Source organism: Numida meleagris, chromosome 12 (genome assembly GCF_002078875.1).
Source record: "Numida meleagris isolate 19003 breed g44 Domestic line chromosome 12, NumMel1.0, whole genome shotgun sequence".
NCBI classification, from domain to species: Eukaryota; Metazoa; Chordata; class Aves; order Galliformes; family Numididae; genus Numida; species Numida meleagris.
The window spans coordinates 12,629,886-12,657,283 of NC_034420.1; the positions used below are offsets into that span (position 1 = coordinate 12,629,886).

The 27,398-nt window shown below is 51.8% G+C and overlaps 1 protein-coding gene across 3 annotated transcripts; it reads right to left on the reverse strand.

Annotated features, from left to right (window-relative positions):
- Window positions 130–17,205, reverse strand: TCOF1 (treacle ribosome biogenesis factor 1). Of its 3 annotated transcripts, XM_021410112.1 has the most exons (18): window positions 17,048–17,205; window positions 16,811–16,866; window positions 14,850–14,992; window positions 14,092–14,198; window positions 13,624–13,966; window positions 12,721–12,806; window positions 12,003–12,230; window positions 11,483–11,752; window positions 7,895–8,072; window positions 7,585–7,730; window positions 5,562–5,735; window positions 5,067–5,313; window positions 4,739–4,824; window positions 3,773–4,001; window positions 2,890–3,450; window positions 1,743–1,840; window positions 1,168–1,207; window positions 130–706 (listed from the first exon to the last, which is right to left on the reverse strand). In XM_021410112.1, the coding sequence occupies exons 1-17, from the start codon at window positions 17,156–17,158 to the stop codon at window positions 1,172–1,174; spliced, it is 3,099 nt and encodes a 1,032-aa protein (XP_021265787.1). In that variant the 5' UTR covers window positions 17,159–17,205; the 3' UTR covers window positions 130–706; window positions 1,168–1,171. The 3 variants fall into 3 exon arrangements, with proteins under 3 accessions (XP_021265787.1, XP_021265788.1, XP_021265786.1); XM_021410113.1 differs by having other exon boundaries at window positions 130–1,207; window positions 4,739–4,821; XM_021410111.1 differs by having other exon boundaries at window positions 130–1,207.

Here is a 27,398-nt window from a genome sequence, read left to right on the forward strand (position 1 = left end):
TAGATGCTGGGTACTCCCCTCCTACCTGTAGCGTCCTCCAAAGTCAGCTCCTGCCCCCAACCAGCTCAGCCCCACAGCCCAGACTCAGAGCCCTCCTCGCCCCTCTCCTCAGATGCAGCTGAAGCAAAGTCTCACCGTTCCTCTTTTATTCTGTATTCCATAAAAAAAGAAACACAAAAAAAAAATGCAGCCTTGGCTGAGAACAGCTGCTGGACACAGCTGTTCAGTGCAACTCCAGGGACACAATAACCATCGCCGTCAGTGTGTGTTAGAATAAAAACTAAACCCAAAGAGCTCTCTTCCGTAGGTAGCAAAAGGTCTGACACCACAAATCACAGAAGGAAAAAGGAGAGTAAAAGTTTCTCTTAAAAATATAGCTCTGTGAAGAGAAAAAAGGTGGCTGGGCATCAGCTAGGAGGAAAGCAGTTTCTGCACACTGGCTCTTCTCTGGTCAAACCACCTCCCTCGGTTCAGTTCTAGTGCAGCACGGGAGCTGTCGGGGAGGGTGATGAACACAGCTCTGGGCCCCAGCAGGACAGGAAGCAGAAAGTTACATCACTCTGCTCTAAAAGTCACAGTTAAAAGAAGTTATAAATTATTATTTATAAAAGAAAAAAAGAAGTTGGAATTCTGCTGATGGGCTTCCTTTTTTCCTCTCTTCTGTTTGATCTTCACCCATAAATCCTTAATCACAGGGATGCGGTACCTTTGGGGAGAGGAGTTAAGAGAATTAGGGATAGCAAAGAGAATAACAGCCATACAGCTGAGCAGAGTGGAGGCAGATTCATCTGGTCCACTTCCAGGTGGCTAGAACTTCACCAGCTAATCCACATGACTTTTCCAAGCTCCCTGTGGTCAGCCAGGACACAGACATTGCCAGAGGCCCCTTATCTCTGCTGGTGACAGAGGACAGCAACGTCTAGGCTGGGCATCCGGATTTCAGCAGCTAAAGAGTTGAGGTCAAACATCCAGAGAAGCCAGCACACTTCTGCACGACTTTCCTTATTCTGTTCCACACCCTGGCTCTCTAATATGGGGCCAGGCTGCCTCACACAGTGGGTGGTTACAGGGCACACTGTCTTCCCAAGACTGGCTCAGGAGCACTGAATTTGGCCAAGGTTACCGCCGCTCAGAGGTACCAACTGATAGCTCCCACGGGCCATGTACCTTCTCACAACAATCCTTCAGGCTCAGCTGTTTTCTTCTTCTAAAAAAAGGAAAGGGTGAAAAATAAATCAGTATACGTGCATCACAAACACGGAGCACCGAGCAGAGCCGTGAGCCACAGATGCTTCTCAGATGCCATCTCTACGAGGACAGATCCACAACAAGGAACACCCTCTGTCTCCCTCTGCCACCCTTTCCTAGCCACTGGCATGGGATGCAACAGCCTGCAAAGCCCCCGGGAGAGCCAGTTCCTGCTGAAAACAGCTAGATGAACAGACAGCGAAGGACGAGTGCCTGCTCCTCAGGCAAGTTCCCTGAAAACAAAAGGGCCTCAGGATTTTGTTCCTTTTAAGGGAAGGTATCTTCCCTGGGGGATACAGGAAAAAGCCCTTTTTCAAGCCACCCCAATCCCAACAAACCAAAGTTCGTGGTTTGTGTCCCGAGGCTCTGTACTGTCAGCAAGGCCAGGACACAGCTCTGTTCCCCTCCAGCCTCGTGTGCTGCAGGAATGAGCGTCCCAAGCGCTCCTCAGAATGGCTGTCCCCATGGCACCCTGCCCCAGGTTTCCCACATACCTTCTTTTTCTTCTTGGGAACTTCAGCAGAGCCATCTGCTGCCGGCTCCCCTTCTGTGGACATCTTTTTGTTCTTCTTTTCTTTTCCTGCTTTCTTTTCTGGGAAAGAAAAGTCAACTAAGGCCTCTGAGAGAGGACACAAAGAGTGGCAGGAGCTCTTGGTTGAGGAGGCGGCATTCCTAATGAGTTCTTGATCACATTCAACCCATGGCAGTACCTCTGGGTGAGGGCAGAGCCATGCCAGAAGGAAGCTGTGCCCACAGCTGTTTCTCCAATACCCTCAGGCCTGAGTAGTTTGATCCCTGCAAGTGTGGGGGCAGAATTGGGCAGGATGCCCTTCCTCCCACCTGCTGCTACCCAACCACCCTGAGGAACTGTTTCAGTGCTGGAGCAGCTGAGCACATCACAGAAACCAAAGCAAGGGGAGCTACCAACACCAGATGGACACAAGTTTCAGCTGAGCACGACTGTACCAAGAAGCTCCAGTGCATGTCTGTGCAACAGCCCACACAGAGGCTGGCAGACAAGGCTGCCTCCTCCAAAAATGAAGGGATGCATCTCTGCAGAACAGAAAGCCCAGCAGATCTGGCCTACCCATTCCATCTTCTCTCTCTCTCTCTCCTGAAGAAGCCTACAATAGCTATGATTTGCAAATGGATTCTGAGCTGCAAAGGATAAAAAAATGCCCTTGTGTTAACCCAGTGCAGACGGACAAGGAGGCCTCAGGCAGTTCAGCACAGACTCACCTCAGTCCTCTGCCAGCCCTGAGCCAGACACTTCCAGCCCTGGTAAAGGCCAGGAAAGGAGAAAACCATGGGGGAAGTCATCCCATGACATTTGCATAGGGACATCAGCTTGCTCTGCAAGCAGCAAGGATCAGTGCAAGTATTACATGGTTCCTGCTGTGCTGGATGTAGGACAGAGGCAGGAGAGCCCAGCTTGCTGCCTGCAGTATGACCTGATGCTGAAAATGCAGAAAAAAATACTAAAGGGGTGAGTTAAAAATCTGGCACTGGCTTTGGGTGGGCCAGAAAGGAAGGAGACAAGGCTAACAGGAAGGTGGCTGTCCTGCAACAGAGGCTGAGCGCACATCAGCTGCAAGAACCTACTGTGAATGCAGTCCCACACGACACCGCACAGAAACTTACTTTTACTTGATTTTTTCTTTTCCTTGCTGCCTGGCAGCTTCTCTGGGTCATCAGCTGCTTTCTTTTTCTTCTTTTTGGGTACTTCTTCGTTATCTTGCCCTTTCCGCTTCTTTTCCTTGGGCTGCCCAACAGCCCCATCCTCTCCTGGCCGTTTCCGAGATGCTTTCTGTTTTTTGTTCTCTTTGTCTTTGCCCTTAGATGTTTTCACAGCCTTGTCTGCTGTGGAGGAAGGTTTCTTCTTTTCCTTCTTTTCTTTTTTCTCCTTTTTTTTCTTCTTCTTCTCTTCCAACCCTTCCGGTGTTTGCACTGCAGGAACTCCAGCAGCAGTGGTGACCTCACTTCTGCTGCCCAAACTTGACTCCTCTGGCTGCGGGGTGGAAAGCAGCGCAGGTGGCAGTGGGGTCACTTGTGACTCTTTTGCCTCAACGTCATTCTCTTTCGCAGCCAGGGCTTTCTTGACTGGGGAAGGCTTGGGGTTGGCATGACTTGCATCAATTTTTCCTGCCACCTTCTCTTTGCTGGAGGCTCCTGTGGCTTCCTGGCCTGGAGGGGGTTTGCTTTCTGCAGAAACAGGGACAAGAGAGAGAGATGACAACTCTGTGAGCATTCCTTACGCAGACCACAGTTAGCAGAGGAGGGGAACATGCATTTGAAGAAAAATACCCAGTTCTTCCTCCAAAGCAAAAATCTGCTGGCCGTCCCAGCTACAGCAGAGATGGCCGTGTCATGGCCAGGGGAAGCCAGCAGACGGCAGCAGCACCCCACGCTGGGCTTTGCAGTGGAGACACAAGGAGAACAGGCCCTGGTCCCAGTGTCACACTCTTGTGCCAACACAGCTCTGCTCCTGCGCCAGGCAGATTCCTGGCCTTGCCAAAGGACCCACCTGCTTTGTGGTTTGCAGACACCTGCTCGACGTCTGTGTCAGAGTCACTGCTGTCACTGCTGGAGCTGTCAGCTGGGGTTGCTTTCACGGAGACTTTGGCGAGGGAGCTAGTGGCATTCACAGCTGCTTTCCCTTGCCCTGCATTGCCTACAGGCTGGGGGGGAACCGTCTTTGGTGCCTGAGGTGCTGCTGGGCTCTTGGAGAGGCTCGTATAGCCTGTGAGGAGGGACTGAAACAGCACAGACACGCTGAAGAAACAGCACAGCAGAGCATCCTCCCTCACACCAGGCACATAGATCTCTCTCTGCTGATATTGCCCCCATACTCCAAGTGAAGATACTCCACTTTGGCCACGCGCAGAGTGATAATGCATGGTTGAGCCAGCACTGCAGAGAGGCCATGGCAAGGCAGGGCTGCCAGGAGTGGGAGCTAGCACAGACGGACTCTGAGCTTACAACAGCAAGAGCTGATGGTGATAGGGTCTCTCCTTTGTTCTCACCCAGTAAAGCAGGCTTGGGGGAGGCTCCTGGCCATTAGCGTGCACCCACGCACAGCTAATGCACTGCAGATGTGCTGCACGCCCTGCACATTACTTACAGAGGGAATTTAATGGCTTGGACGCGGGTTAAGTTACAAATAAAAGGGGGGAAAAGTCCTGCTGCTATTGAGACTCTGCACCAGTTCTCCTGGTTTAACCCTTGCTAGGCACCAGCTCCTCCCATCTGCAGGGAAATGTATCATGAGCTCTGAACCCAAGGCCTGGTTGCCTGGGGAAGCATTCCAGATTGCAAAGCCCATGCCTCCCCACACCAGAAGGCCCTACACGCAGCACTACACTGGGGAGCCCTCACTTTCCTGCTAGCAAACTACCCCAGCTTTCCATTTGCTATGGTGGAAAACTGAACCTCTTCTCTCCTTCTCAGGAGTCAGCTGCAAGATGGATCCCAGCCTGCTCAGGTATGATACCTGTGATTCTGCCTCCTCATCCTCACTGGAATCCGACGAGGAGCTGTCGTCTGGCTCAGTCCCTCCTGGTTTCTGCAGCATGCCTGCTGGAGGAGCACAGTTCATCCCATTAAATTCATCATTGCTGGCTGGGGCTGAGTTCACCTACCCAGCCCATGAGGATTGCCACCTACAGGCCTTCTCCCTCCAAAGGGGAGCACTCTGCAGAGCTGAAGAAACCACTCTCCAACCACTATGTGAAGGAGACACGCCTCCCACAGGGGAACAGAGCACTGTCCCACCCCAGCCTGGCCCACAGCACTGAGAGCATCTTCCTGAGAGAACTGACCAGGTTTGGGGGGCTGCTTGGGTGTCTCCTTGTCACTGTCAGAGGAACTGCTGCTGTCTGAGCTCTCCTCTGCTTGGGTGAGTGGTGCAGTCTGGCTCAGCCTGGCATCCTGAGCTGGCTGTGGGCCTGGCTTCTTCGACTTGGCAGTGGGGCTTCTCAGGATGGAAACAGCCTGTGGGGCAGCAGAGCTGGCTGGAGGAGCTTTCCCTGTGGGAGCTGTCTGCTTTAGGCAAGAAGGAGGAACAGCCTAAGGAGAGAAAGATGAAATGCATATGGAAGAAGGAGTAGTTGCTCATGCTCATGACTGGACAAAGCAGCCTAGAACAGTTAGGCTTGGCAATATCAGTGCAGTAACAGTGGTTCTCTATTTTAATAGAGCAATCTCCCCCTTCCCAAGCATGCTGCCACAGAAGGGGACAATCTCAGTCTCCAGCACACCCACCCCCTCTGCCCACTCTCCCCAGGGAAGCTCCCCACATTCATCTCTGTCTTTACCTCTCCCACCACTGTGTTGCTCTCTGAGGAATCACTGTTTGAGCTCTCAGACACTCTGGAAACTGGAGGGATAGGAGGTGCTTTTATCCCCTTCCCTGAAGGTGGTGTGGCATTAGCCTTGGCAGCCACTGTGCTTGAAACCTTGGTTGGTTTGATGTTCTGCTGGGACAGAGTCTAAAATAGAAATGAAAGAAAATTAGGACAGAGCACAACTTGGAGAGAAAACAGACAGAAGCACGCACCAACCCACTGCTACCTCCTTCATTTTCAGCAAAGCTCTAATGCTCTTATTCTGTTTCTTCTCACTGGTCAGCTTTGTCTACTGTGAGCTCTCGTGCATAGCCAGCACCCTGCATGTGCCTACTGCATTAGCTTAGTGCCCAAAAAGCAACCATACTGAGGGCTCACAGACAGAATACAATGTGCTTGTAGGCCGAGGGATATCTATCCATGGCAGCACTAGCAGGATTATTACTGCAGACTGTATTTTGCAGAGCAGGCACCTGGACTTTCCTACATACTGGTATAACACATTCGGGGTTAATTGGCAAGAAAGATAAAGCAAAGACACCAAGTGCAGGTCAAATCTGCCTTGAGGTCCACAAGCAAGTCACGGATTAGAGAGCAAATTAACAAGGAGCAGTTGTGTTTCCTCACACTTGAAGCCTCCCATCAAACTTAATGTAAGAGAGGTTAAAAATAGAAGAGCCATGGGCATGGAAATCAGACACTGACATCAGGTCCAAGACACAAACACCAGCAGAGGAGGCAGCAGGGCAGCAAAGGAACTCTCAGCCTCCTGGTTTGTGTTACAAACAAGGCTACGTGAGCAGCCCTCCCTCTCACCATCTCTGACAAGCTGGGTCTTTGTGGGCTGACACTTTTCACACAACATCTGGCTTTTGGAAAAGAAGGCTACGCTGCACAATACAGAGAACTGCCAATCTGACGAGAGCTCTCAGCCGTCTTGCACAAAGCTCAAGTTACAGCAACTGCATTATTTTATACAGTCTTGGTATTATAAATAAGCTTTAATCAAGGACTGCTCGGGCTGGCTGCTTGCCCACCAGCTGGGGATAAGGCAGCACTTCCACTGGCCATAGCATTAGCCAACATGGGGAAGGATTTCTTTGAATGCTCATCATCCCCCTCTCCCAGCAAGGGTGCTGGCCAGAAAGGGGATACATACGTGTAGACAAGTAGGACAAGAAGTGCACTTGGCCGCTCAGCCCTGGGCTCAAAGCAGCAGCCAAGCCCCCATCATGTAGGAATGACAACCACACTCCACAGTCAAGGCTTTCTCACGTGGCATTTTTCTTGGGCTCAAGCTACAGCAGGGGTGCAGACACCCCCAACATACCTTCATGCAGAGGCAGTTCAAGCCCTGTAGAGCTCAGCTATGGCCCTATAGTACCAGCATGGAGAGACAAAGAGACATGGCATGAACAGACTCTGCTGAGAGAGCTGGGATCGGCTTCATGAACACACAGGAGTGTCTCTGGCACGGATATGGGGTCATCTCCACTCTCTAAAGTAGGGGTCTGACTCTTTCTCTGGCTGAAAGTGCACTGTGCCCCCCTTCAGCACAGATCCATCCAGCCTCCTGAGCCTTGGTAAGCAGCAAAAAGCTCCAGCTGCATCCCCCAGCAAAGGGTTTGGGAGGAAACGGGGAGGGAAACCAGCTACACAGCTCATGGAAAAACTCAGCCTGCAAGGACTTGGCTGCCTTTACAGTCTGTTTAACTCCCTGGAGTAGGGCAAAGGGAATGGAGTCCCAGAGGAGCTCTGGGCTCACACATCTAGTCATGTTCCTGCCAAAATATTCACACCTTTCCCTGCTCTCATATACACCAAGCTTGCTGAAATGCACACCCAGAGATGGGGTCACCGGGACCCAGGGATGCTGCCAAGAAACCCTGAGAGGAGGGCTCCTCTTTGCACCATCCATCACCCACTGAACTACCTTCTACAGACCTGAGATATCTCCTCAGCACCCACACTCAGCAGGTCAGCAGCTCTTTACCTGTGTGGGGGGGACTATTTCCTCATCAGAATCTGACTCCTCACTGGAGTCATCACTGCTGTCCATAGGCAGAGGAGGGGCTGGGGCTGGCGTGGGAGTTGACACTTTCTTCACGCTTGTTGGCTGGGGCATCGCATTGCTTTTCACTGCAGAAAAAACATAAGAGATTGTTACTATGAGAAAGAGTTGCTTTCCTTGGCTATCCAGGACAGGAGTTATCACTAGCAGGCTGGGTGGTTCCATTTACAGGGTAGAGAAGGAAACCACGGGGATGAAGGTGAGGGATCCTGGTCACTAACACGAGACTCACCAGCAGGCAGTGCAGGCTGTGCCTGTGACACCAGAGTCTCCTCCTCACTGTCAGACGAGTCACTGCTTCCACTTTTGGAGGTCTCATTCTTCAAGGTGCTTCCCACTGCTTTTTCAGGAGTCGCAGCTTTAGCAGCCTGGCTCAAGCTGGGAACTGGCCCAGGCTGTTCTGGTAACCTCTGAACAAAAAAAAAAGAAACACAGTCCCAGGAATGTGGTATTAATACAACAGAAAGAAGCCTGCAACTCAACTGGGATGTGCTCTCACAGCTTGGGCAGAAGGCTGCAGACATCCCTCCTGCACACTGCTGAAGGCTAGCAGTGGCAGAGGGAGAGTGCCTGCTGAGAGATCTGGTAGCTGCACCACCCGCAGATATTCTCCGAGCTTGCAGCACTCTGCACCCACTCAGTTTACTCTGCTCATCTTCGGGCTGTTCTGCCAAAGAGCAGCATCACGCCTTCCAGGGCAGGCAGCCCCCATCCAACCCTCACGCTGACAGGCTGCTTGGTGCCGTGCCTCGGGGTCTGCCCCAAGAGGGTAAGACGGACTCCCACCCCGCTGCACAGCCCCTGCCATCCCCACTTCCCAGTCCTGCAATGCTGCAAACCCAGCCCTGCCTGCTCTCAGCCCTCCACCAGCCCTGGCCAGCAGCCGAGAGCAGCAGCCCAGCCGCCTCGTGGGAGGATGGATCCTATCGTGCTTCCTGGCACAGCCCCACCGAGGGCTGCCACTGGGGCAGTGTTTATCATCTCCAAGCCAAACACTAAACAGACAACAGCATCTGCATGTTTATCCCATTACAGAACAGCACTCGGAACAAGCCAAGCACATTTTGACTCTGCTTAGAGAAACAGAAACCTCCAAAAGCACTTTGGGAGGGGGGCAGCAAACCTCACTTGTCTGTTTTGTTTTGATTCCAGTGAGTCACTATCTCCAGAAGAGAGGCCAGATTTGCAATGCTGAAGAGAGAACTGCTTGAAGCCAGCACTAGAATTCACATGGTCTACTTGAATGTGCTAGCTCCATTCCCTTTCCTTCCCAGGCAGCGCTGCGCAAGGGAAAAATCTATCGAGATCAAACTCCACTTGTCCCTTTTAAGATCTTCCCAGCACCAGGACTGGCTTACCCCCCTTCCTGGATGCACAGCAGGAGGGCTGCTTTGCTTTCTAACTTAAGAAGAGATTGAAAAAGACCTGTGGAAGAACTAGACAGAGAAATCCTGGCACAGAACGAGCATCACAGCATCCACAGAGAAACCACCATAAGCTTTTATACAGCCTCGGGATTCCTCAGATATTCCTGGGCAGAGGCCAAGGTCCCTCCATCCACCTGATCCTGGCCACTGCCAGATGGCTGACGGCCACCACGTCCCATGGCATAGCTCCAGACAGAATCAGGCCAGCCGTATGGCTGAGCAGGGTTACACAGGAGGGGGGTTCTGACAGCCTAGAGTCACAGGTGCTGCAGTAACTCAGAGAGGAGGAAAATAACTCAAGAGGAAATCATTTTTCCTGCTCCTTCTTCAGTCCCCCAAACCAGGAGCTGCCTGTGGATCAGCACGAGTGATGACTCAGCTCCTGCACAACCCATCTGTCACTCCACTGGGTCCATTTGCATCATGCAGTGCTGCATGACAAGAGGGGGAAGCAACGCCAAGCCACGTGCAATGAGCAAACTGTAACCATCACATTCCGCTGCTGTCTGTGCACCACAGAAGTGCCCCCAGCGTATCAGTACTGAAATCAGTAGCTCAGCTGTGTCATGACACAGTGAAGGTAGTACTGCCACCCACAAGGGAGCATAGGGACAGGATTCGGGGAGGGAGAGGCAGAGACTCTCCATCTCATGGGAGATTTGGCTTCTCCCCACAGGACCTGCAGACTAAGACAAAAACTTGCAGGCACAACTTCTAGCAGCGCAGCCTGTGTAGGTTTTCCTGGGATGTTCAGGGATGACACAAGCTCCCAGCATGGGTATTTATGCATCTCATGCCTGTCCACGGTGGGCTTGGGTGCCATCTTTGGCCCACAACATTAAGAAGAAAGGAAGCAAAGCAGAATTGACATTTCCAAAAGAAAGGAGGCTCACGGGGTCTTTAAGGTCAATCTGTTCTGTCCCCCCCCCACCAACCTCCCCTCCAAAAATAAGCAAACACCTTGTCAACTTCTTTGACTAAATATTCCCCTGAGTCTTCAGGGGTAAACATACCAATTAAGCAGTTCAATTTAGGCATGATGTTCATTTTAATTGTGCTAATCCACCCCCACAGGGAAAGATGAAGCAGCTTCCAACGCTCTGTATCTGTTTGGATCTTGCACAGAAGCCAGAGGAAGTTGCAGGATGCAGCAAGTCAGTGGTTAGCATATGCCCAAGTAGCAGATGGTGAGGATGAGCTAAGAGTTTGACTGGGAGGACAGGACTGTGGACACAGCTAAGCCTAATGGTTTAATCTTCAGGCTTCACTTGAGGTCCCTGTTGGCAGGCTACTAACACAAGAAGAAACAGCCTGTTTGGCAAAAATAGAGCTCCCTTGATGACAAGCTCTTCTTTGCTAACTACATTTACTGAAGAGTAATTGCCAGTTTGCAAGAGGGAAGATGCTGAAGTGGTTAAACAGCCACTGGCAAGACAGCTACTTGCTGCTGCCAGCTTCAAACCAACACAGGGGGAAAAATAAACCCACCCCAGTACGTCCTTCAACTGCAACCCTGCTAGAATGGATGAGTCTCAATAGTTTTACAGTGAATCCCCCATGGCCCAGCTATCAGAATAGCTGCCCCTACCACCCAGAGCCGAATCTTTACATATAATAATGCAGGAAGAGAGCAGCACAGAGCCAACTGTTAGAGAAGCGTCCCCCTCCACCCACCTCAGCAGACCAAGACTATAAAGACAAAAATGCAGAGCCTCTCAGGCTCCTGCCTGTCAGTACTGAAAGGACGCGTTGACAAAGAGCCTCCTTGCAAGGACACGTGAGGCTCTGCCCCCGGATTCCCTTCCTCCCCAGCGGATAATAACTACCATCTCCAAAACATTGTTTTCAGGGCACTTTCCAAAAGGCTCTGCAGCTCAGAGTCAGTGCAGCAGGTATCCGTACAATGGACCTGGGGATGCTCTCGCAACTGAGGATGCTTTCACAAAAGGATTTGCCTCTAGTCTGAGTGGTACTGAGAGAGCCAGAGCTCAGAACAACTGCACACAGGGGAGTCAGGCAAGACCAAACCACTGACAACCCCTCACACAAGGCCCACTCCAGAGGGGGAAGGTACAAATGAAATGGATCAGTCAGAATCAGATTAGTTCACAAGAGGCACTTGGCATCTACTCCCCACACCCAGATGATGCTGCTGCTGGGACACTGTTCCTCAGCTGAGCTTTCTTGTGTTTTCCAACGGTTTTTGCAGTGGTGTCCCTCAGGGAAGATCCTGAGAATCCTTAGGAATCACAGAATCATCTAGGTTGGAAAAGACCTTCAAGATTATCAAGTCCAATCATCAACCTGAACTGATCGCTGGTAGCATTTAATGGCTGAACTATTGCTTTGTGCACCCCAATTCCTGTGAGCGAGCTGAATGCACTATCACCTACCTTCTGGCTGACAGGCACAGGCAGATCCTCCTCTTCACTGTCTGAAGAGTCAGTGCTCTCCGCTGGGTTTGTACTTTCAGCAGGCTTTGCAGGAGCAGCAGTCCTTCCTGGTGTGGCTTTAGTCTGCTTCAGCACTGCTGGTTTCGGTGCTGGCTTCCCTTGGGACAGTGGAAGTGTTTTTGCTGGAGCTGCTTTGCTGGAGAGTGATGCTGCTGGTGTGGTTTTCACTGGGGATGGGATGGCCTGGGAAGTTTTTAAAGATGGCTTTGTCTGGACAAGACAAGACAGAACAGTGTGAAAGAAGGCAAATTCCATGGCAGCATAATTAATTTCCTCAGACTGTAATCAAGGAAAGATTTCAGAGCCCCCTGGGACAGACAAATGCTGAAGGAAGATCAGCAACTGGAAGAAAAGACAAGGAATCCTTTCATCCAGCTGCCTGGGGATAGTCTCCTAAGATAAGGAAATGAGACCAGACATTCTTGGAGAGGAGTGCAAGGACAGTGTCAGACAGATGCACCTGGGTTACTACTGATGGGGGCTCCTCATTTCCACTGTCTGATGAGTCACTGCTCTCTGAGGTGTCATCAGGTTTTGCAGCCACTGGAACCGTTACTGAGCCATGCTTAGCCTGGTTTAATGGCACTGCTCTTTGCTTCACTGCACTCTTCTTGGTGGACACTGAAGTAGCAGGTGCACTTTTCACAGGTGTTGAATTAACCTGCACTGCTTTAGCAGCTGGTTTTGCCTGGGAACAGGAGGAAGAACAGGAGAACCAGATAACATCTTACATAGTTAGGAGAGAAGAAACTGGCTCAGTCATAACTGCAGAATCTGTTTTAAGCAAGGTCACCATACTGACTTTGACCAGAAAGGCTCATTCAGACCCCGAAGCTGTGGAGCACTTGAAGCAAGCCACTTGTCCACAGACAACCTGGCCAACCTGCCCTTCTTCTGCATGTCACGTCTGTACAGTTGTGTTTAATCACTTCCTACAGATCAAAGGATCTCCCTCCACTTCAGGCACTGGGAGGAACTGGAATGAAGTGTTTGCTGCTGGCAGAGGTTAGTGGAGCTCTCAGCTACACAGTATGTTTCTATGGCCTTGGATTTGGGGTTTTTGTGCACTGAGGGATGAAAGGGATGTTCTCAGATTACAGCACTGCAGCATTTTCTCTCCCTTTCGAGGGAGGGGAAGTGATTTCCTGGGGATGAGGACCCTGGGTTTGAGAGGTTACCTGGACTGCTGTGGTCGCAAGCTCCTTCTCAGACAACGTCTCATCACTTGATTCCTCACTGCTGCTCTCAGTAGCCTGCTTCAGCTCTGAAACATGAGAAAGGAGATGACACAGCTGCTGCCTGCTCTCAGCTCCCTGAGCATGATGCTAATGCAGCTTTTGAAGTCAGGAAAACAAAACAAGCAGCAGAGAGAAGCTAACGGGATTTGCAGGGAAGAAGGTCTAGTCTTTCCAAAAGCATCAGCTTCCTGCTAGGAACTGCTTTTCCAGGCAAACATCTACCCACAAACACAACTCCCCCAAGTACATGCAGATGAGAAATCCCTTTCCAGCCTCTCTCTGACCATGCAGGGAGCTGTCCAGCCACACACAGCTCCCTGCAGTGGCACCCCAGCCTGACTGAACCTCCTCTGGAAAAGAGGCAAGAGAAGGACCATTTTCAGAGCTTTTGCAATGTATTCCTCACCCCCAACAAATAAAGCAGTAAAAAGATTTTCCTAAAGACCACAAAACACCCTAAAATAATCACTTTGCAATTGCAACCAAAGATGCTGAAGTCCCTGTCTAGAAAGCTGAAATTAGTACTGTATTAGTGCTGCATCTTCTTCAGATATGCTACATTCATCTCCAGCCCTGTAGAGCACGATGCTGCCAGAGATGCAGACGGACTCCTTAGCACAGCATCTGCTACTCAAAATGGAAGCAAGCACGCTGGATTCATCCCACAGAGCTTCAGAGTTGCCTGCTTTGCAGTATTATCACAGTCTCCCCAGGAGCAATCATTGCTTTGAGCTTTCCATCAAGGGAACTGAAAGCAACGTGCTGATGGCACGGTTTGGATCTGATCTGCAGTGAAGCCAGAGCACACATACATGCATTCACTCTGCCCTGCAGGCTCCTTACCCACTTTGGGGGCTGGGGCCTTCACAGTCAGTGTCTCCTTTTCTTCCTCACTCTCTGATGAGCTGCTGCTGCTGCTGGAGCTTTCTGGTGCTTTGGTCATTACTGGAGCTTTGCTTTGTCCTGCTTGGCTCACGGCTGCTACAGCTCGTCCAGACTTCCCAGGACCAGGCAGTTTCTGCCCAGCCTTGGCTGGGGCCATAGCTGGTGCATTGGGCTGCTGCTTATTTGAGAGCACAGTTCTGTTTGCAGCAGAGGGCACCACTACTTTCCTTCCTGGAGCAGTGGATTTAATAGGAGAATGCAAGGAGTTGGCAGCTTTGCCACTCACTGCAGCTGGTGTCACCTACAGAAAACAAAAGAAATTAGAAGCCCATAGAAAAATGAGGGGCTAAATTGAACACAGCATTACCTTAAGAGGCAATTTTGCATCTGGACAAGTATAACACTTAGGAGACAGTATCCCCTTACCGTAATTGCACCCTTTCCACTTGGCGTTTCCTCTTCTGATGAGGAGTCGTCATCTTCACTGCTTTCTACATTCACTGCTGAGTTTGTGACTGGGGAAAGGCTGGTTGCTGCACAGGAGAGCCACAGAGAAATTAGACAGATCTTCTCACATCAAAACAGTCTCTGGTCTGCAGAGGGTCCCCAGCAGGCAGGACAGGGCCCCATCTCCACACCTGCCTCAACACCACAGCCACTACTCTTGCAACACGTAGGTGCCTTGCTTCTACCCCATCCTCCTCTCCACAAGTCAAGATACAACCTGCACATTTCCAGGGGATGTACTACAGCAGATGAAATTGAGCTAAAACACCTTAGATACATGGGCTTTTGTTAGGCACAAGCCAGTGCCTCCCACATCAACTGTACTAGGGCTGTCCAGACCAAATAAAATGTCCTTCCCTCATCTGGGAAAATACCTTTCTTTGCTGGCCCAACAGACAGCTGGGCCTTACTTCCCAAGGCTTCACCCATGCTACAAAACCCAATCCCTTCCCTCCCCAATGAATCATAAAAGGTTTTCGTTGGCCTCAGCATACATCTGTGCTCCTCAAAAACTCTACATGAAATAAATCTGATAAATTTGTTATATCTGTTGCCCTAACAGCATGAGGGAATAGCCATTGATTTTCAAGCATTTTCTCTAGCCGAGTAAACTGAACTGCTCCTACACAACCCCTCACTGTTACTCTGTCAAATTCAGGGAGATTGCAGGCTCTTACCATTTCCAGTTTTCGTCTTCTCTTTCTCATCCTCTTCCTTCTCTGAGCTTTCAGAGCTGCTCACAGGATCAGGAACTCTGATCTTCTCTGGGATGGCCGCCTCCTCATCACTCACCTTTCTTCTCTTGGCTTTCGAGGGAGTTCTGAGGGGAACGGATTTTGTGTCAAAAAAAGGAAATATGAAGAACAAATTGAAAAACTTAACATCATCCACTCTCAGGCCAGGCTTCAGCCTGAGGACAAATAAGTGTCATTCCTCTACAGCTCCCAAGGAGGGGAGGAATGCCTGCCCAATTCATCTGCAGCTGGTAATACAACAGAAACCACTCCAAGAATTCGCCATGTGTGACCAGAGGTTCCATACATCACATGCAGGAGAGCAGTGGTGACCTCAGGTGCTCGTCTTGCAGCAGCCGTTGCGGGCTGCTAGTGCTCTGTGTGCTCCTGCTGAACCCAGGGCTGAACCTGTCCAGCATTCTGACCACTACAGCACCTCTGCAGCCTTCCTCACCCACTCAGCATCCCCCAACAATAAATACAGTCCAGCAAGGAGGCTGCTCCTAAATGACTGCAAATCCCAACTGCTAGGCTCACTTTGAAAGTTTCTGGAATACAGCACCAAGGATGGTCTCAGTCAGAAGGGAGGGAGCTCCAGCACAGTCTGAGGAAAGGCATGTTCTAGCCTATGAAGTGACAAGACCAGAGGATCACAGCTTACCCAGACAAGAGGATTTCGGCCAAGCAGGACACTTACTGGATAAATCAAACCACAAGTCAACACATCACTCATGTTAACTTCAAACCAGACATAGCAAGGGCAGGCAAGGAATAAAAGGCATACTTGTGGGGTGGAATCACAAGATAAGGGTGACACCAGAGAGAACAAAGAATCAGACAGTGAGAGTGCCCTGTCATCTCTTAGGCTTAAAAGTAATAGAACAGCAGGCACAGAAGAAGGTCGGCATCAATGCCCAGGAAAACAATACATTGTTAGAGGCAGGAACTGCAAAAGCCTGGTTCTTACATTACACCATTCTTGCCTAGATTCAGGCTTTCCCCTGCTCTTGCAGGAGCAAGATCAAGGCATCAAGGCATGAGGTGTTCTAGCAGGAGACACCTCTGGAGCAAACACCTGCTTCCCAGGGCTGGGGACACAGCCAAAAGAATGCTTTCACTCAGGCACTTCTCAGCACAGGCACCAAGACCCAGCTCCACTGACACCCCCCGCTACCCCAGCACCGAAGCTGCCATCAGCTTTGCATCAAAGTGCAGAGGGTGAGAACAAATAACATCTCACTGCACACAGCTGGAGGCTTCGTGCTGCAGGTGTTCACGTGGAGCACTCAGTGGGATAACGATGTGGGAAGTCACTGAGGCTGGACAAGTACAGGCATGAGAGGGTTGGCTGGGAGCAGGAGATCCTTTGAACAGGTTACCTAGAGAGGCAGTGGATGTCCCATCCCTAGATACGTTCTATGTCAGGCTGGATCAAGCTCTGAGCAACCTGACTGAGGTGTGGGTGACCCTGTTCACTGCAGGGGAGTTGCACCAGGTGGCCTTGAAGGGTCCCTTCCAACTCAAACGGTTCTATGATCATTTCTGTGCTGTGAGAGGTGTGACACCTCTGTCTCTGCCCACTCTCCACGTGCAGCTCGCACTGGCTGCAGCCAATGTGCATGTGTAAAGCACGTGCATGCGTAAAGCACGTGGCTTAGTAAGGAAAGTGAAACAGAGACGGGGAAAGCAAAGCACGCCTCTGACCCCAACATCAACAGCATCTCAAAACTAAGCAACAACTTACCCCTAAGCTAACGAACTGTTAATAAAAAACGATCGTTGCCATGTGAAATGAGGGCGGGAGGAAGGCTGCCGAGCACAGCCACCACACACAGGGGAAGCCGCGCACATCACGGCCACGCGTGTCCCCCGGCCCGGCCCCAGCCGCGTCCCTCCCCACTCACTTCTCCCAGTGCGTGAAGATCTCCTCCAGCGACGTCGCCAGGGACGGGAGCAGCTTCTAGGGGGCAGAGAACACGCGTCAGCCCCCGGCTCTGCTCCCAGCATCCCGCGAGGCTGCACCGGGCAGCGAGAGCACCGCGCAGACAGACCCTGCCCACGGGCCCGGCCCTACCCGCACCGCGCTGCCCCTCAGGCCCACGGCGAGCGCAGCCCAACCGAAGCCGGCCCGGCTCCGTTACCTGTCCGAGCTGCGCCTGCAGCTCGCGGGCGGCCCGCGCATAGCCGGCGCGCAGGAGGTGCTGGTGGATGAGAGCCAGCAGCTCCCGCCGCCCGCGGCCCTCCGCCGCCATGGCGCGGCCCAGCTCCGCGCTGCCCCGGGCGCCGCGTGCCGCGCGGGGTGACGTCACGTCCGCTTCCGGCCGCGCGGCCTCCTGGGAAATGTAGTGCCGGAAGTTGCTGCCGGGGCTATGGCTAGGGGTGGGTTACGTTGGGGTTGAGTTTCGTTGGTGTTGGGTTCGAGTTTAGAGTTGAAGTTGGGGTCGGACTGTGTTGGGGTGCGTTGAGTTTGGACTGCATTGGGATTGGGTTGTGTTCGTTGAAGTCTTGCCCAGTGTGGCCACTGAGCAGGGGTGGCTCCCCATGATAGGGCCTTGAGGCAGGCTAGGGGACTTACCTGAGACCTGAAGCCAAACGCAGAATCGAGCTGGGCTGGCTGAGGGTAACCCAAACCAGACACCAAGCCTCTCCTGAGGAGTTCCAGCCAGCCCCAGGCTGAGAGGGAACCTCTGGGGCAAACAGAACTGTGCCCAGGAACCAAACCCAGGCACCGTGTGGGCCCGGGGAGCTCAAGACATATTCTGGATGTGTACTGATGCTTCTTGCATTACTGCATTCCAGCAGGAGACCAGACACCTCCCGCAAAGAAGACGGGCTGATAACCAGCGGGGTGTGGGCAGGGCAGTGATTATTTCAGCAACATCCACTAAATTTTCCTCCTCTGGGGACAGAGGCCTCACTCCTAGAGCACTCCAGAGCTCACTGCTCTGGACTGATTTATGGTTGGATAGGCATGAAGCTGCTGCAAGGAGCTGCTCAGGCATTTCTGGGGGAAAAAAAAAAAAAAAAAGCAAACAATGAGAAGAAGGAGCTCCTGACACAGTGCAGCTGTTGGAGACAGGCTGCATGGCAGAAGGGCTGCCCTGCTACCCCCCTCCCCATGCTGATACTTTCCAGGAAAAATCTGGCTCCTGTCACTTCGGCAGAGGTTTATTTTTAGAAGCTTTAATAATGACCACAGCGTGTCTGTCACTCACTCAAAATACAGAACCTTTATTTGCGTTTATAGCAAAGATTAAATATAAAACTGACTGTGCTCCAGCTGGCTCCTGCACCAAATTTTTTTGACACCAGCATCATCCAAAGCAATAAAGCCACCAGCCAGGTGGCAGGTTTACAGCTCCTGTAAATGAAGCATAGACATGGCTAGGCATTTCTAGGGGTGACCTCCCCCGGCACAGATGGTCATTGAAGCTCGCTGTAAATGTGGCTGTGGCATCCCTACAAGGGTGAAGCCGTGGCTGACCAGGACAGCATTCCCTTGCACCGAAATGACCTTGCACAAAGGCATGAGGCTTATCAGCCAGCATCTGCTTTGGAGACCCAATTCTCCCATTAAGGAGAGGAAGAGTCAGGTAAGGACGGCATGCTGGGGCAGAAAGACCTGAAGTGTGTGTCCTGCGGTGGACTGACCAGGACAGAGCATATAGAGCTAACGCAGCCTGGAGCAAATGCCTGGAGAAGATGACTTCGGGGGCCTCTGGAAATGGGAAAACCAATCCAAGCCTCTTCCACCTCTATCCCTGCATACTCCATGGTGTACAGGAGTCTACTGATGAAGGAAGGGATGCCCAGGCTTTGGGCAGAAAGGAGAGGATCTCTCCAAGGCAACAAAGCTCTCCCAACTAAAGCCACATGAAAAAGCGGTTGGATTTGGTTTTGGCCAATTCCAGTAGAATGTGGAAAGGAAGAAGACAGAGTTGAACGCAGATGGAGAGAAAACATGTTCAGAAGGTACTGCTCGCAAGAAAGGCAAGTAGAGTATAGGATCATAGGATCGTGGAATCATTAAGTTTAGAAAAGACCTCTAAGACCATCTAGTCCAACTGTCCACCTACCACCAATACTGCCCATTAAACTATGTCCCTAAGTACCACATCTATGCCTTTCTTAATGTTAAAGCTTGGAGTGCCCATGGACAAATGACTTTAAAAACGGACTCCATTTTTTCCTCAAGTATCTGCTGCAGTTCAGGGTCACACAAGTCCAAAGTTTCATACCTTCAAGCCATGAATACCCTTAGGAAACCACAGAACAGGGCCTGGTAGTAAAACAAGCCACTTGAATGAACTAGTCTGAAAAAAATATATGTATACTCTGCACCACAATTACAGGTAGAGAAGGTATTTGAGGTGTTTGGTAAACATGCCAAATGATAAATACAGTTATTCAGTCAGCAAACAGCTGCATGATTATAAATAGGAATATTGACCTCAGCCCGAAGCCGGCTGAGACCCAACAACATACACTTATTAAGGAGTGATTTTTTTTTTCTGCATTTTTTTGAAGGGACGTTGAAAATATTTTGCCCACTCTTTATTTTAGGAAGGTGAAACGTCCCCGGTGGATTTCAAAAGCTAACCTCTTGGGTATGTGTTTTCCATGCCAAGACACTGAGTCACAAATAGATCGGAGGAAGGAGTGTCAACTCCAGACAGGGGATAACACGGCTGTGATTTAGTAGCCAGCTCAGTCTGCTCATAACCACACAGCCCACTCCATGCCCTCAGCCTCACAAGCTGAGAGCTTTGCTCGCTGCCACTTTCACATGCTATTTGCTTATTGCTTGGGGTAAAACTTGTCCACACCTATTCCATTCTGAATGACTGTTTGTGTCCTGGCCAAACCCGGGCTTGGGGAGCTGCTAGCAGCTGCACGGCGCCGTCATTCCTCCTCTGTGCCCTATGGAAGCTGACAGTCTCTAAGCACGTCTGCTGGACCCTTGGGCTTGCAGGGAGACTTCTCTGCTCTCTTCATGAAGCTACAAGCATCATTTTTGTGTATTAGTCCACTTACAAGTCTGCAGCTTTAGCATGATTTAGCCATGAGGAACAAATCCTCTGCCATGCATGGACATTTTTATTTGATGCTGCTAAGATGGGTGCAGTTTTCAGGCATGGGGCTGATTCTGCCTGTTGTTGCTTTGGGGAATGAAGGGTGCATGAAACAAAGCAAAGAGATATTGTGATCCTTAGGGATGATGGCATGGTACACAGCATCTATGAGGTCAGGATACTCGGAGGTCCCAGCTGTTTGTCTGAGGAAGTTTCTGCCTCCAACTGCTCATTCTGTCTCTGCAGGATCCCCAGCCAAGGGGTAGGATGGCTGTATGGGAACAGGAGCATTGTCACTGCCAGCAGGTGACTCTAGTGGGCCTTAGCATCAGATCGCTAGCCCCGACCATGAGTCTGACCCATACTGTGCTCCATTATAGGCAAGATCCTTGGGATGCTTCACACAGAATCTCTAGGGCAGCTGTTCCATGGCTTTTCTGGTGTCCTGATGTTGGGATGCTCCCTGCAGGGAAATGGGGATGGAGTGTATAGGGGGAGTGTAAGAGAGATGGATGGAGGAGAGCAGGGGATTGTAAAGGGACAGGGAGGAGAGGAGATGAGAGCTCAGGAGTGAAAGGGTGAGAGGGAAGGAGGTGTTGGGAAGGGATAAGTGGGGATGGGGGAAGAGGTTCTTATTTCCAAGGGAAAATCAGAGAGAGAAGGGAGGAGGCAGTGGGAAATCAGAAGAGGAGAAGAAGAGGAAATGGCCACAGCAGTGGGCCCGGGGGACTTGCTTTCCTCCTGCCCCCCATTTACCAACCCTCAGCCAGCATTGCTCAGCTCTGTGTGCACAGCGGGTTGCCAGGTGCTGCTCTGCGAGGCTTTGAGTCACCCAGGCCATCAGCATCCCTCTCTGTGTGCCCGGGGGAGTGGTGTGGGCTGGAGCTGGGGCAGCGTGGGGCTGAGGGTCTGCAGTGAGTTCCCCTGCATCGACCCACAGCTTCATGAGGAGCTGCCACAGGAACAGCCTCACTCCAGAATCCCATTTTTTTCCCCCCTTTTATTCAGCTGTTCTCTTCCCCCTCCTCCTTTTCTTTGTCTGCTAATGCACAACAGATGGGAGGAAATGCCATTTTAAATGCCACAGCATCCTGATGAAATGTGATGGGTTATGGCAATCTCAGATGAATCATGGCATTGTTTTGTGTACATGGCCCCGCTGTGGCTCGGCCTCGCTAGAGCAGCTCTTTGCCTCCTGCTTCCCAAACACAATTAGGGGCATTTTAGGCATCCACCAGCTGCAGGTGCCCTCCAGGACCTGGCTGTCCAAGTGCTATTAGCTAACTAACCAGCCACATTTGTGAAGGCAAAGCTGAGCCCACTGAAATGTCTGCTCCACGCTGCCTTTGGGGACACAGGGATTATACATTACGCTAAATTCCCGTGTTACGTTTATAGGATTTCCACACAAGGTGCAAGAACTCTGTCCCCAGGAATGGGATCGGCACAGCAGAGCCATCCCCACCAGCTCCAGCTCCACTCGTGGTCCCTTTGGGGAGCGGGGCCATGTCCCCATGCCTGTCCCTTGGCCTCATGGCCATGCTGCCGGGATGGGAACGCAGAGCCAAACCCAGGGGCTGTGATGTGGTCTCCTGCTGCTGGGGTTTGCTGGGGATGGTCAGGTCGTTTCGCCTAAGCAAGCAGACCGGCACCAAATAATATTGACTCAGTCGCTGCCAGATGAGAAACAGCAGTTCAGAAGTGAAAAAATATATCTATATCTACGCATATCCCAATGGCTCCATTACTGGAACCAATAGGCCCAGCCCCTGTTAGCTTCAAACTAATTAACTGTGGAAAAAAGCCACCTCCAAACCTACAGAATATAAAGCAGCCTTTTAGTTTGGGTAGCTGGCAGAACAGATTTGAGAACTCCAATGAGTAGAAGACATGGCATTAAAATTTGGTTGCAATATGCTTAATCTTAACAATCTAGATGGGAAATACGTCGCTGGGTATGTCTGACTGCCTGTGTGCCTACTGGCATGGCAGCATTAAACCATTTAATTCCTTGTTTCTCAGATCTATGTTGATGGAGCAAGCAGAAGGGCTGTTATGATTAACTCCCCCCTCCCAGCCCCGCTCAGGGCCAGCTGTAAGCGTAGCCCCACTGAAAGCCCTGGCAGCTCCAGTGTGAGTGCAGCCAACACCAACACTCGGGGCAGCCCCGCTGTGTTTACCCAGATTGCAGCAGCTCTACCTGGAAGGAGCGGGGCAGGGGCTGTGTTTGCGTTCCTGAAGCCGGAGCTTTGGGGGATTATTTTTCCCCCACCAGGCGTTCCTCTGCTGCTTTAACTCATGTCAAAAGCCGTGCAGCAGGAAAAGGAGGGGATGGAGGGAGCAGAGTGGGGTGGGGAGCAGCTCCATTGGGACGTACCCCGTGCTGCATGGTCCAGATGGGTTTCCGTGTACTTGAAAAGCTCAAGTTTCACGCAAGAACAACACATACACATGGGTCAGACAGCCATCTCCAGCCTCTCCTGGGGAACTGCAGAGTGATCCTTGCCTTATCTTGCTCGAGGGTTATTGCAATAAAGGGTTTTATTGTGGCCACACTGCCAAGAAATGTACACAGAGATTCCACCGAAGCACATATGTATGTTTCCCTTGGAAGCAGACAAAACTCCAGTATGCAGAAAAGCTCTGAGCTCTTGTTAATCTCTGGGGTTTTATCCAAGTTTCTTTAGAAACTTGGACATCATCACAATGGCTTTCAGATAGAGCTGAGTGAGCCTCCCTCTGCCTTTGATTTCCTCTCTGAGATCTGAGTGGGTTGGGAATTGGGTGGGACATTTCCAGCCAACATCAGTCCCTGTAGCCACAAGAGGGTGACAGAGTCCCATTGCGCAGTGGTGGCTTGGGACAAATGCAGGGACGTCCCCAGCAGGCATGGGACACAGCCGAATGGGGACTGAGCTGCCCTCGGGTGACCAGAAGCTCTTGGAAATCCTTGCTGGAGGCCTCGCTGGCTGGAAATGGGATCCTGGTGCTGGGAAGCTGAAGACTTTTTTTCCACTTGGTTTCAGTTAGCATTGGTGCTGGCATCAGGAACATGTTCCTGTTGCCAAAAGAGGGGAGAATTCCCAACTATTGCTGCAGCAGGCAAGGAAAGAAACCTCACCCTTGCTCCCTATTGGTGGTCTAATGCAAATCCCACGTTTCGGAATAATTCTGGAAAAAATGGAGAGCTCAGTAAATGTCCAAAGGCAAAGCAATGCTGCCCTGCTCCTCCTGGCTGCTGGGGCATGGGGACATGCACTGCCTTTGGATGAAGGGGAAAGAGGAGAGGGAGGAAGAGAAGGTGCTCATGGAGGAGGCAATGGCCTTTCTATTCCCACATTGCCCACCCGTGCCGCTGACCTGCTGCTGGCTGTGGCCTTGGGGCTGGAAGTTGCTCCATACATCCCTGTCATGCTCCTGCTGTCCAGGTCACTCATCCCGGGTGCATACTGCAAAGCCCCTTTGCTTGTTATTCTCACAGTGTTTTGTCCCCGTGGGGAGTCCAAGACAGATCCCAGCCCCTGTGGCCTTCCTTGGGGTAAGCAGCAGTTCCCACTGCTCTCCCCTGTCCCCCCTCCTGCCTTCTTCCAGCTAGAGCATCCCCTATGAGCAACACGGACAGGGGGCTTCTTGCACAGCGATCTCTACATTTCTGCTTCTACAGCAGCCACCCGAGGCAACATCTGAGACAGAAGATTAAAGTGCTCTGGAATGCTTCCAAGGCTGAATCTCATCCTCCACCATCCCAGGAGGCCGGGGCAGTGGGTGTGGGCTTGACGACATCTCCGGCGCTGATCTCCAGCCAGTTCCCTCCTAACCCCATCCAACACCAGGCTGGAAAACGCCTGCAGAGCACCATGCAGAAGGGCGGCCCTCATCCTATCTGCTGCTGGGTGGGAGCTCGCTGTGTCACTGGGATCGGCTGCTTTCCCACGGAGTGGGGTTGGATCTCACTCTGCTGCATGCCAGTAGGGTACAGCGGGAGGGAGATTTGCACTGGTGCAAGTACCACTAGTGTATATCAGGAGGGAGATCTGCAGCAGTGCATGCATCAGTAGGGACATCGGGAGGGAGAACTGCACCAGTGCATGCACGGATAGGGCACATAAGGAGCATTTGCTCAGATGGAGAAGATGCCAGTCGTACCCTTGGGAGCTTTGGGATGTGCATGGGGACCAGGGATCGCAGGGACTTGGGATGCAACGGTGTATGGCTGTAATGGGGGAGGAGGACGTGCATCCAGGGGCATGGGCTCTCCTCGAAGCTTCAGTGTATACTCCAAGGAGATTTTTCTATTTTCTCTTCAAATACTAGAAGTAATTAGATGCTGCTTATGAGTAATCACTTGGACTAAACAGTCTGGTTTCGTTTAAAGTGGTCGATGTGAAACGCCGAGCGATTTATTTGGACAAAAAACTAAGAAGGGCTCCTTTGAGCCTCCCCGGAGCCGCGGTGGGGAAGTGGGCAGAGGTGGGGCGGACCCACTCCTTCCCCAACCTGTGCCCTGGATGCACTATAAAGGCTTCCCCAGGGAAGAAAGCGTCGCCCTGGTCTGCGGGCAGAGCCGTAGGGATGAAAGAGAGGAGCAACACGCTTCCCAGGGCAGAACCTTGAAAGCCTACAGCCAACGCTAACGGCCAAGTTGCGACACGCTGAGTTTTACGGTTCTCGGTGAAAATGGTGACAGTAAATCCTCAGCTGGCTCCAGCCGTGAAGCTGCCCCCGACACCACTAAAATCTCTGCAAAGTTCTTGTTGACTTTGGCCGTGCCAGCGCCGCGCTCCATTGCAGCGCGCGGTGTTAATGGCAAAGAGATTTTCGAGGCCTCAGCGGCGGCGGGGCTGCTGTTCTGCCCACTCCAGAACCAACAGAAGGCGTCTGCCTCTCCCGTGTGTGCTTTCCTGGGGCAGGTCCCAATCCCAATCACAGATCCTGGGCTGAGCTGCATCCCCTGCTCTCATTCCTGGGAGCTGAGTATGGGCTATACCTTTTTATTTATAGCTTCAGCAAAGCAGGATCGGGTTTGGCTCCAGGCAGTTTTTATCTCGGCTAACATGTCGCTTTCGAAGCCCTATTATTAGCGATTTTGTATAGCTCCAGGATTACTGCAGATCATAATGAATCACCCTCTGCAGCGTTGATATAGGTACTTTCAGCCTACCAACAACCACCCTGCACGTGACGGGGAGCAGAAAACCCCCAGTGGCAATGGGTGGGATGGAGATTCGGGCACGGCACTGCCGATCCTGCACCCGCAGCGCACATCCATCCATTGCTGGTGCTGGAGGGAATGTAGATCTCAAGAAGGGATTTGTTTCTAGTAGAAACATTCAGAAAAACATACCCGAGGGCTAATAATGAGGGTTTTCTACCTGCAGCAGGTGCAGGAGATGATGTATCCCTTTGTGCCCTTAATGGTGGCAGCCCACCATGGTTGGGTTTGCTGCCTTCTGCTCGGTCACCGTGGCTCCGTGCTGGACCCAGTGCTTTTCCTGCTGCCCACATGGGGCTAAATACACCTCCCCCACCCTGCTGCTCTGCCGGGGGGCTGCCCCACAGAAATCCTTTCAGTGTCCAAATCTCCTCCTCCTGCAGAGTTTAGCTGCAAATGAAAAGTGCCGAAGAATTGCCCCTTGAGCTTTCCACTCGAGTGAAACTCTCCCTGGGAAATGCAGCTGATGGAAATTTGGTTTTCTCTTCATTGTTTTGCTCTGTTTCCCATTCAGGAGGGAGGAATCCAATCTCCAGAATGCTCTCCGGGCTGACAGAGCTCACCGCACAGCAATGAGAGGAAGCTCTGGTGGCCTTTGGGCATGACTAACACCGCAGCACAGCAAGCCCTTGGTCAGGGTCCAGAACTCCACCAGGTCTCTGGGTTTCAATGAGGACCTTCTGCTCTGACTCATGCCTGGGAGTCATCATCCTCAGCAGTGGGGCTGTGTCGCAGTGCCGGGGCGGGGGGAGCTCCATCTCTGGGTACTGTGCCTTCCACCCCAACAGGACGGCCCTGGGCACCCCATGCCTTCGAAGAAACTTCAAAGCAGCAGCACGGCACCTCCTGCTAGCGGGGAGCGCTGATGAATAATATAATGGACCCGCCCACTCTCACTTTAATCTGTCATGTTCTATGGAAATTAAGCCTTTCTCTTACAAGCAGGCAATTTGCGCTCTTGGCATCTCCAGCGAGAGCGAGCTCTCAGCTCTTCTGCTGGGTTATTGATACCTTTTGTGTGGAGCAGCACAGTGCCTAATTGGGCTCTTTGCCTATTCCGAAGTGCTTCCAGCAAGCAGAACCTGCAGCAGCCCTTAGCAGAAAGCAGCGCATGGTGCTATGGGGAGAAGTAGGGCATGAAGAAAACACATCCTGGGCAAACAGGCACCGCTCCCCTCGTGTCTCACAGGTGCAAGCCCGGCTGGCGCACGCAGGTGTGTTTTCCTTGCTCTGATCCGGGCCAGGGCTATAAACAAGCAGGCAATCCCTGAGCAAGAAAGGGATCCTTGTGTGCGGCAGGCACTTGTGCCAAGCTGGGGGAGCGTGGGGGTTTTATTCCCCTCCTTTCCCGTGTGTTAGGAAGGCATCTCGCTGCTGGGCCTCGCATCCCTGCCAGCCAGAACCCAGCTCTTTGAAGAGGTTGTACCTGGAAGGAAAGATGGAAAGGGCTGGAGGGAGCTAGGGGTGCCCACAGCCGTGGACGGAGCATGGCATCATGGGGCTGCGGCTGTGCCTGGGCAGTGCTGGGAAGAACAGCACCTTTTCATGGAGCTGGGTGAGGCTGGAGGCGATGCCTGCGCCCTGTATGCTTTGAGGAGTTGGGGGGTGCTGTGTATCCTGGTGATAAACTGCCTTGGAATGAGAGTGGGGAGTCCAAAACCAATAGGTGGGGGAAGCCAGTGCCCGGTCACACTGTGTCAGGGCCAGAAAGCAGCCATGCTAAATGCTTAAATCCTTCCTTCCGCTGCTTTGGGTCCTTCTCTGCTTCAAAGGGAGGCTTGGAGGCAAAAGAACTGCTAGTTTTCGACTGTTTTATTATTATTATTATTATTATTGTTGTAAATGAAGTTCGACCTTCTGGAAGGATGGAGGACAAAGCCATATCCACCCAAGCAGCTTTATCCATGGTAGTGGATGAGACAAGGCACAAACCATCTGTCCACGGTGTCCTCCATCTTCACACCCAAAGCTGCCCCATGCAGGTGGGTTCACCCCTAACCCATCGCTCCTGCAAAGCCTGCTGCCCTCACACCCTGCACCCACTGTGATTCGTGTCCCAGAGCATCTCCAAGTCACATCAGTTGGGACATCTCCAGCACAGTCATGGGGCTCAAGGGAGAGCCTGGCTTGCACTGGATTTGGGGTCTGGAAACCCGTGCCTGGGGCAGGAGGAGGAGGGAGAGCACCCAAGTGGAGTGGAAAGCTTGC

Coding starts and splice junctions, on each gene's coding strand:
- TCOF1 (XM_021410112.1), bottom strand. CDS start 17,158: ATGGCGGCGGAGGGCCGCGGGCGGCGGGAGCTGCTGGCTCTCATCCAC. Junction 14,993..16,810: donor ATCTTCACGCACTGGGAGAA/GTGAGTGGGGAG, acceptor CGTTCCCCTCAG/AACTCCCTCGAAAGCCAAGA. Junction 13,967..14,091: donor GTGGAAAGGGTGCAATTACG/GTAAGGGGATAC, acceptor TGTTTTCTGTAG/GTGACACCAGCTGCAGTGAG.